At 40.0% G+C, this 11,133-nt stretch overlaps 1 protein-coding gene across 4 annotated transcripts in view; it reads right to left on the minus strand.

The window, feature by feature from the left end:
* Positions 1-1,242: 1,242 nt before the first annotated feature.
* gabrg2 (gamma-aminobutyric acid type A receptor subunit gamma2) overlaps positions 1,243-11,133 on the minus strand; it is a 44,252-nt gene continuing 34,361 nt past the window's right edge. Inside the window, exons 9-10 of one of the 4 annotated variants that reach the window (XM_048230446.1) lie at positions 9,815-9,838; positions 1,243-6,463 (exon numbers count right to left, since the gene is read on the minus strand). In XM_048230446.1, coding sequence (XP_048086403.1) covers positions 6,185-6,463; positions 9,815-9,838 — 303 coding nt within the window. In that variant the 3' untranslated portion in view covers positions 1,243-6,184. Of the gene's footprint in view, positions 6,467-9,814; positions 9,839-11,133 lie in introns of all 4 variants that reach the window. The other 3 variants (XM_048230437.1, XM_048230454.1, XM_048230463.1) reach the window with 3 other exon arrangements.

Consider the following 11,133-nt stretch of genomic DNA (forward strand, 5'->3'; position numbering starts at 1 on the left):
GAGGAGAGGAAAGGAGGGGAGAGGAAAGGAGAGGAGAAAACTACACCTTGGAAAAAGAGACGCCATCAGGCTTTGGGAAAGTAGGTGCTGTGAACTGAATTAATGATGGCCAGCCAGCCCCTGGATCCCCATGGATGTTCAGTTCTCCTCTCTTCTCTCTCTCCTCTCTCTCTCTCTCTCTCTCTGGCCTCAGAAGGGGCTGTGGCCCTGCAGATAAAACGCTACCTTGCTCTGCTTGTGTAATAACCGGGGGGATTCGCAGTCTGTCCTGCCCTTGCAGCTGCCACTTGGCCCGCAGGAGACACTGATGCCAGTGCTAGGGTCTGTGCCAATGTGCTAACATCCCCACCCCATCACACACACACACACACACACACACGCACACGCACGCACACACACACACACACATACACGCATACCTACACACACACCTGCACATACACACACATTCGCAGGCACGCACACACATGTGCACGCACACACACACACACGCACACACACCATGCCTGCAGCACATCAAACGCAAATCACAGCACAATCAACCTGAGCATAACTGAGCCAGCTAAAAACAGGTGCACAAACATGCACACACAAACGTGCAAACACACACACTCAGAGACATGCATGGTTACACAAATACAGACAATGTAGAACATCCAACATACACACAAACATCCACACACACACACACACACACACACACACACACACACACACACAAATGCACAGATGTGTACACATGCATGCTCATATACTGTACGACAGGCAAAATAAAGTAAAATAACACTTGTGAGGTACTCCAGGCCATCAGCACTGCAGATGAGTGTATCTCCTTGGGGCTGATTCTGTACAATCCAGCCATGATTCATAATTACCTTGACTATACATCACAGACAACTATGACCTTTATTAGAAGCAACACCAACCTGCAAAACTGATTGTTCAGGAATGGCTATTTGATAAGTCTGACCTGTTTTTTTAATCTTCATTAATCATAAAGTGATATACATAGTCTCCCCCACACTTTTTTCTGCAATGCAAAAAAACACAAACACATGTACACACTGAAGTGAGATTGTAAGTGAATATCAATTATGCTGACATTTTATGAGAAGCTACATATTTTGTTTATACTATATGTCTCTCTAGATCTAATGCATATAATGTATATAGGAAAAAGAACACACACACACGCACACGCACACATAGTTTGACCTCTGACTTCACTGACATGAAACCTGATGCTGATAATTGCAGTCATTTTATTGAAAAATTCAACATGTCTGTGCATTTCCCTTATGAAAAGGACTGTTATGCATACATACAGAATATAATGCAGACCCTAACAGCAATTAATACATGTCCTCTTTGTTCTTCAGAAGGACAGAGAAAGAGAGAAAGAGAAAGAAGGAAAGAAAGAAAAAGAAAGAGAGAGAGAGATGGTGGCAAACAACTAACAATAAATAGCTGACTATGTTCCCAAACACTGTCAAAGCAGCACCAGCAATAACAGTGCATCACTGTCCCCGTCAGAGAGTAAAATATATATTTAACAATATATATTATTTACATGTGCTCTTTATGTCGTTCACGTTTGTTTCTCAAAAAATAATAATAATAATAATAATAATAATAATAATAATAATAATAATAAACACAACAACACTGAGTGTGTGTGTATTTAACATGATCTTTTCTCTATGATAACCAAGTATCACTAGACAAGTATGATAAGAGGGTCAACACTTTAGCCACAGTGTAGTTCATATAGTGGACCTTGTTTCCTCTCGCGTTTGGAGGGTTCAAAAACATCTTGTAACAAGCAAACAAACAAAAATGACATTTACAGGACTGTGTACATATTATATTTTTGACCATGAACAAAGATGGACGTCACCACCCTAAACCAGTACTTCACCGGTTACCGTATTAGGGCAGGATTTAGATGATACACAATAGTAATTCACTATGCTAAACTAAAAAAAGTAAACTCATTGAAAAGTTGACTATTGTTTGTTGACTAATTGGTAATCAAAACTAAATACCAAAAAGTAAAGCTTTTGCATGAATGCACTAATTGGAATGTGCTTTTCAGGCATAGATGTACTCTTATTTTGCTGGCTGGTGCTATTTCAGTGGATTTTACAGATTTCAAGACCAACAGACAAGTACAGAGATACAGTACTCCCTTTAACGCAACAAACCAGTTAAACGTATTTGCAGAGCATAAAGTAACTATCCTTTCAGAATGGGGTCAAGTCTGTGATAAGATCAATAGCAATGGTAATGAATCAAATACTCCATCAAAATGATTATGCTGTGATTATTTTAACATCACAGACAGACTGGCTTTACAAGTTTCTTACAATCAGGGTGACCTGTTCAAACAAGTGTTTAAGTGTCCTCAATTCAAACGACAAAACTAGCCATGAATCATGGGAGTTTTTCTTTTTCTTTTCATGTGCCCACCAAGCACAGTTGACTTGTTTGAGTTGTTCCCCCTTGATTCTTATTTTCTGATAGGGACAGTTCATTCATAAGCTATCTGACTTCTACACTACAATAGTGTGTCTGGTTCTATTATCTGCGATCATAAAAACATAGTTGCTTGGTTTTGGCACAAAAATGCTTTCCGCCCACATGGACACCCGGTCCCAATCCACCCCCTGGTCAGTTTAAAGCATCCACAGTCCACATCAGTTCTCTCAGCCAGAACTATAGCTAAATATCTCCCCTCTCCCCCGACTGCACTTGTAGGAGATATATCCCCTTAAGACATGGCAGCTCTCTCGCTCGCTCCTCTCCTACTCAGGTGCAAAGCCCAGAGGTTCAGGTACACCAAACCCACAAGTGAATTCCAGCGAGTGCAAGGGAGTGGGAAAATACACACTACAGAAGTACACTCCTGTCAACATGAATGGATGGCCTGCAAAAACCACCTTGTTCTCAGGCGATGCGAGGCGAGGCTCAGAGCCCTGGAGTGCAGGTGGGTGTTGACACAGACTTTTTCTCAGGCCTGGGAAAGCATACTGTAAATATAGAGACAAATACAGCAAACTAAAGGCCACTTCCAGGCGTCTACTTTATACAACAACACCAATATAGAGTGGTGCATCTGAGAAGGTACAGTTGGCTGAGGATCTGATACGGACATACTGTAATGTAACTATGGCGCTTTAGTATGTGGGACACAGATACCACACTTAACAGGCTAACTATAGGTTAGCTATCTGTAGTAAAAAGTATGGTAAAAATATGAGGTGATTGTGTTTCTTTTTTCCATTTCTCATACTTTTCAATTGTTTCATCTTTATTCAAAGAGGCTAGTTTCGTCATATATTTGGTACGCCAACTAAAATGTTTCCCATAGATAAATAAAGTCTTCAATGGGTCAATCTATGAAAGGAAGGGTGAGACATAAAGGACAGTGTGAACAAAATGTACACATAAGTTCATTAATATATACACCATGAAACTAACCTATATAGTCCTCACTCACACTCACCCTCTTCATCATGTAAACAATAAACAACAGATACAAAATTAGGACACCAAAGGTTTTGAGTAATCAAATTTCAGAGACCAATATATAATAGTGAACATGCTTCTTTAAAAAGTGCCTACACAACTCATAGGCATCCTTTCTTTAGAACTCAAGGTGTAATAGAATACTAGTTCATTTGTAGGGTCGGCCAAAACACTCAAACTATGAGCATATTTAACCATTATACACAATATAACACATGTATTATAGAAACAGCGGGGTGCAGAAAATAAGAATAGATTATCACTCTGGAGCTACACAGTTCCCATGGGACGCACGCGTTAGGGCTCCTTCCTCTGATCTCTCAGTGTTTTTCCACAGTGTACGTGTTCTAGGCAAGTAAGGCTTATGCATCAGTCCTGCGAACACATCACGGTTCAGCCGCTCCTGTGGAGATCTGTCTGCTGCAGTCTTTAGGAGAAACATTCACCTATACCTCACAATTTGGATAGGACAATTAGCACCGTAATACATAAAGGTGATTTTCTACGTCTTCTATACGCACTTTATGCGTTTTAATTAATTGCAGTGTTGAGTTCTGGGAAAAAAATGCTTTCTCAGGAATACTGTCTAATTGATCCAAATACATAGTGAATTTTTCTTTTCTGTACAAAGTATGCTGCTATTTGAGGGTGTTAACAGGGGTGAGATATCTGAGAAAGGTAAGCACGTAAATGCCAAGTTCCAGCCTGCTCTATCAGCTCCTGCCATATGCAAACACAGCTGGTGGTGAGTCTGTCTGTGAGAATCCCAACAGAACAGACTGGGCTGTTTTAAAGAACCATCCTTCAGTTGGGTTCTGTTTGAACCATTGGGATATCACAGGTCAGGTTCCTCTACATGTATATAGATTAATCGAAAAGAGAATACAAAGAAAATATTTTTTTTCTGTATACATGCCAACTCAATCCAGTGTTAAAGAAATTAACCAAAATTGCTGCCTGAAGTGTGCAAAGCCCTAAGGAAAGTGAAATCCTACAGGGGTGACATCTCTCCTCCATGACTCTGACTAGTCTCTCTGAACTAACAATATGTTTATGAAGCATTGGTTAAATAAGGCTATAAAGTTTACTACCTGGGACATAACATATCCAAATCAATATTGACTGAATAACTTGATCCCCATACTAAATCATTGCTCCATACGCATGATTTACTAATGTGGGGTATCTCTTCTGTGTCATAAACATCGAATACGAAATCAAATGTGGCTTTTATGTTAGGGGTGTGTTTGAGGAAATTAAGCATTCTGTATGACAGACCACAGTCCTTATCAAAGTTTCTGTGTGCCAAATGTTGATACTTCATTTTGTTGCAGTTTTTAAATGACAGCTACTGTATATACTGTATCTTGTACTGAAGGACTACAGAACAGGGAGACATACCCAAGCAATGCCCTGAATGTAATAGAGTTTTGTCAGCAATGAGACTGTGACAGATGTGAATAAGCTAGCCCCAACATGTCCAGCTATGGAGCAGAGGCAGGCAGATCACAGCCACCACAGCCACACATCTGGCCATGGACTCAGTAGGAGCTGTTCATGATGAGCTAAAATGGAAATACAAAATCTCCAAGACGCCCTGTCAGAAACATAAAGGTTAAGTGGTGCACTGTAGGCGGCATACACAAGCAGTAACGTTAACGTTCCCGTAAACAAGAGAGCATGGAATCTGTGTTTTGACACAAAAAGGCTCCAGGATTTGCCAAATAATTGTCTCCTTTTACTGAGAATGGTGTCATGATGAATCAAATGTTAACAATCAACAGTGGCTTGTTATTTGAGTTGTTCTGTATAACCTAAGCCAACAAGAGAAAACTTCAGTACATGTTCATTTATGGCCCCATAGCAGGTGCATGCATTAAATGTAAACCACTACATTACAGTATTTAAATATATACAGTGTCTGTACAGGTGACCATTTACTAAATATCTACTCAGCAGTGACATGAATGGAAATTATAGGTATGTGAAAAAAAGAGAAACTCTACAATTCATAATTGTTCTCTATGTTGTATATTCCTCTTTTAAAGTGCTTTTTTAAAATCTGAGATGTACTGATAAAGAAAACAAAGTAGGTTTAGTGAGATATGTTTGCCATTGGTCAGACTGACACTGACTGATACACAACCTCTGCTAAGGACTGCTAAGGACTGCTGTCTGCCAAAGCCGTTGGTGTGGAGTTGTGCTTTGACACAGTGACACTTGTATCTGTGGAGCTTCGTCTACACATTATGACAGAAGATTCCAGGAGTTCATGCAAAATCATAAAGTTTTGGCTTTACCCACAAAATAAATAAATAAATAAATGCATAAATAAATATATAAATGAAACAAATTAAAGTCTCCAATCGAACCCCATTAGTCTCTGACCCCCCATTTCCTTCAGTTTTGCTACAACTTTTGCTTAACATTTTTTTCAAAGTTAATATATATATGTATATATACTGTATATTTATATTTATATATGTATAAATTGATATGGAATCCAAAAAACACAGATGGATTTTCAATTTTTTTAAATTCAGTGGGTCCCCTTCAGAAACAAAGATATGGTCTTGCTGGAGTAAGAGGCAAACGATAAGGCCGGCAAAAAACGATAATATAAAATAAAAAAAGATAAAGAGAGAAATGGATGGATCTAAAGATAGAGATATGAGACCCAGTAGACCAGGTTGAACAGACCGAACGCCGTGGGAAAGAAGATGCGGGCGTACGAGTCTATCTTGGCGACGCGGATGTGCAAGCGGCCATGCCGCCAGGCGCCTGAGCGGCAGTCCTCGAAACAGCAGAAGAAGCTGGTGCAGTCCTTCCCGTCCAGACACTCATAGCCATACTCCTCGTCGCGGTCCTGCATGTGCGTGGCGTTGTTCATCTGGATAGCTGTGGCTGAGCGGGGGCGGATGTCCACCGTGGGTGTCTGCTTTTATATACAGAGAGATGGGGGAGGGGAAAGGGGTGGGGGAGAGAACTTAAGTCAGCCAGCAGAGAGCACAACATGCCCCCAGAGAGGCCTCATCTGTACAGCAGTAGGCAGTCTTAGGATAACAATTTGTACCTGGTAGCTCTTTTTTGGCAATGGAGTGTTACAGCAATATCGATCAAGACATAGAACCCACAAGGCACACCTGCTGGTGGTGTGGTTAGGATGGCTTTAGGCTGACAATGGAGGGCTCCTTTGTTTTGGAAACAAATGATGCAACAAAGACACCTTTGGTTACAACCCATCAGGAGTGTGGTGAGATGTGGCCAACGGTGTTTTCCGTCAAAAAAGCAGGTGGAGAAACCTAGTGCTGGGCAAAGCAGTCCATTTCATTTCCTCTGACTGTAAACTTTAATATGAATCTGTTTCAGTACAGTCCTATCAACTATACTGTGCAAATGAATATGTCTAGGATTGGGTCTCATTCATTCAGTGTTTGTAAGTTTATGAGTAAAGAGTATGTTTCTAAAATAATTTACTAAAAAATGTTGTATACAACACCAATTTAATCTCACTCGGTGCTAAATGGGCACAACACACTATTTTCAATTTATTTGTCATTAATCCACATCTCTGAATATTCCATACAGTAGCCTATAAACATTTGGTGATTGTGAAAATGTCCCAAAGGGAAAATAGAATAACGTTTGATTATGCTGAAGATAAAAATTGAAGATAACAAAGCTTTATCCCAGATAAGGAAAAAATAAATCAATAGTATCATCTACAGTGGTACCAAGCTTTTTTTTAAAGCACTCTCTGAGACCAGTAATTTAGTATTTAAGTATAAAACATTAGTGATTCCTATTTGCACAAAACATGTGTTATCGGTGTTAAAGCTTAATATAATACTAATGTAGAGGTATATATTTTTTATGAGGTTAACTGTTAACTGCACTGGCAGAACTTTTCTTAATGTTCTCAAAAGAATCAAAGGAGATTAACTTTTAACTGGTTAATTAATTAAGAGATATTCTAAATATTTCACACATTTGTTTTGCTCAGGTGTTATGAATGAGACCCACTGGGATTGATTACATCAATTGCAATTGTTTTATCCATTAAAAAAAAAAAAAAGCTTTTTTTATGATTTACCCTCTTAAGCCATTCAGAATCTCATGTTATTGAATGTGACAAGTCTCAATCTGTGAATGTACCTGTCTCTTCAAACTACAAACCAAATTAAAAAGGGGGAGTTCAAATATGCACAGAAGTGGTGACATAATATTAGGCCCCGCTTAATATTAAGTGCCCTTAAGTACTATGCACTTAATTGATAAGTACAATGTACCTCTTACATAAGCAGATGTCATTACACGATGCACTTAGGGGTTAGATTCAGGGTCACTGTTTGGGTTAGTAATGTAGAATAATATGTACTTAGATGTAGTACATAGCATTGTTAATTACTTATGCACATTGTAATAAGGACACTTAATATGAAGCGGGTCCATTTTATCTGTGATTGCAATTTGTTATTCTTATTGCAGGTGAACCGTATAAAACTGACTGACAGCTGGATTATCTTGGAGCAATTTTCATTAAGATCCAATTAGCCTTAATTCATTTTACAACCCATTTCATGTTTGCCACATTCATTTCATGTCATATCCAAACTGCCTGCCAAATCAAACATTTTCACAGTTCCAATAGACCACAATGATAAAAAAAATGTTCTTGAACTCTTTTAAGCTCTTTTCTTTTTCCTACAGATTCACGTCTAACATGGTTTCAGAGACAAAACTACCTGTAATCAGTCTCTTTGATGAAAGAGGCATGCATAATAGCATTTATGCATTTTTAGACCTACCTACCATCAAGCTAGACATCCAGTCTTCAAACTGTTTTAGTTATTTTGTTTAGGCTTCCTTTCAATTTGCCCAGCACTAGTGTGTGTGAGAGAATACTTGTCCTCCCTTTAGTAAAAAAATATAAACAACAAAGAAAAACAAAAACAAAGCAGAACTGCACATGTGCATTAGCGGAGTAGGTCCACCTCATTATCCTCTGTGAAATGGACAAGCCACAGGGAACCGTCATGGCGCAGGGGTGTGGGGGTCAGTCATGTGACTGTGCTGTCAAGGGGTTTGCATGGGGTATATATACACATGGGTGGCCGGGCGGCCAGGGTGCACGGAGGTGATCCTGCAGTGTGGCCTGGGCTGGGAGAGCAAAACACAGTGGCCTTTAGCCCCAGGTGGCGCAGCCATCTCCGCAGCGGGCGCGGGCCCCCCGATCTGGGCCAGATCAAGGCCACACCTGCTTCGGAGTTGCTGGCTATCGGGGTCAGCTTTAACCGGATGAAAGTAGACAACCTTTTGGAAAGCGCTGTCCGAAGCTGAGTACTTACTTAATAGCTCGTGTGCTCTGGAATGTTTAAAAACGCTACTTTTTAAAGTCTCCAGCGACATACATTCTACCAATTTGAAAAAAGAAAGCTTTTAAAAAAGCTTACTACACTACTACTGCCTGATTAAATAACATGCCCTCTCTCCTTTCTTTTGACCAGAAATCATACTGTGTGCGTTTGTGTTAAGAATACTCCCTGGGCTACATTTGTGTGAGCTCTAAGTGTGCTTCCAGCAGATTAGCCTAGCTAAATCCTGCCCTATTCCGTGCTATAAGAAGAGTTCTAATTGGGCTTAGAAGTGCCGAGAGGGGGCTGGGTTGTCTATTTCAGTCTGTTAAGGCTCTGCTGACTCTGTAGACAGTGTCAGGTTCACAGCCCCAAAGACAAACACATGGGTGGATCAATAGACAAGAGGTGGGGAGGTAGGTGGGAGGGTGGGTGGTTGGGTTGGGAGGCCACCTGCATTTCTTTACTCAAAAAATGACTTGAAGCAGAAGCATTGTATTGAAACAAAAAAAGAATAGACAGTAAATAAAAAAAGCATTGTGTGCTGTCTTTTACCAGTGGTCAATTTAAAAAATATATATATTGAAAGATTATTTATTTGTTCGTTTGTTTACTTGTTTGAAAGCGTGTGCTAAAAGCCCGTGTTTGACACACAGCTCCGGGATCCGCCTGTGTCGCCAAAGCACGGAACCGTTGAGAACCGTTTTTGAGAGATCTGGCTAAAAGGCATCGCTATCACAAACTGGGGATGCTCAGGCTAAGGTGAAGAGAAAAAGAGAAGAACAACAAAAATCAAATCAAATCAAAACAAATCGAAGAGAGAGCTCTCTGGAACAGACACGAGCGGCGGGGGGAGTGTTGGACCAGCGGGGGCAAAATGCAGCAGACACATGCAGAGTCAGTAGAGTGAACGCGAAACACAAGCAATATACCTTTGAGGAAAAGAGCCGGAGGAGCTATTGTCCAAACGGGAAACAAGAAATAGGTGGAATTAAAGAAGAAGAAGAAGTAGTAGAAGAAGAACAAGAGGAAAACAAAAGAAAACATACACACACAGTCACACAAATAAATAAACCAACCAACAAACCACTCGAATGTCTTAAGAGAGCTGGGACAAATACACTATGCATACTTTATACACCAGCACAGCGCTCAGTCCACACACAGACAAAACACACAAGACAGAGGTGCCTGAGAGGGTAGATGGCAAGCACATCCACATTCGCTTCAGTAGCGTTCAAAGTCAAGTCAAGTTACATCATGAAGCACACTACTGTAGGTTTTCACGCAATTTAGAAAACATAGTAGCCATATTGATGAACATGTCATATTGTGATGTTTTGAATGTTGATAGATCTTCACATTTTCAAAAAATCAGAGGGGATCAAAGTTGATTGCAGCTCAAATGCACAGACTGTCCACAGACACCTCCTCTCTAAGTCTTGCAAATTTACATTCTGACTGCATTTCTCTTTAGTGGTTTTGGCACATATTCTGTCCAGATGACTAGCTGTCAATACAAACACCTAGAACCATCATACAGAATTGTAAATTTAAATCTACTGTAGGTTTTAGACACTCTCTCTACTCTACTTCCCTTGTCTCTATCTGCATCAACTAAATATTTGGATTTAACACTGAACCAAATATCTCTGCTGTTACAAAACCTAATAGTGCAATTCCCCACTGGGTAAAACTCATCTGGTGTTGGAGATTTAAAAGTAATTGTTTAGCTCTCTGCGTCTTTATACAAAAAAGATTTAAAAAAAGCATAAATGTTTTCTGGAAAATTTCTCATTGAAGATTAAGAATTAATTTTTCTTTTTTCAAGAATTTCATCTTCATGTTCTCTAACCAAAAAAGTAAAGATTGGACCAGGCTATAATGAATAAACTAAAGGAAGGCATAATTTGAAAGCTCACATGTTTATATAACTGCAGAACGAGATAAAAGCCCATCTCCCTCCAGAGTTCCAAACAACCAAATTCAATCACGGCCTCCATGCCCCACACCTAAAGTATCTTGCTCGTAGTAGGCTCTGGAAAGAGGCAATCTGGTACCACTGCTGCCCTGTATCTTTTCTCATTAGTGCCCGCTGTTCTGTATCCTATATCAAATACTATTTTGTTTTGGGTACTGCCTAAAAGATATAACGAGGTTAGGGACATTAGTGGACTCTGACGGTGTCTTCTTGTTTGGGCCTGCCAGCCGGCATGGCAGCCGGCACGACGGACTGCAGACCTTAAAACAC

The sequence above is a fragment of the Alosa alosa genome, chromosome 2 (assembly GCF_017589495.1).
Source record: "Alosa alosa isolate M-15738 ecotype Scorff River chromosome 2, AALO_Geno_1.1, whole genome shotgun sequence".
Lineage (NCBI taxonomy): Eukaryota > Metazoa > Chordata > Actinopteri > Clupeiformes > Clupeidae > Alosa > Alosa alosa.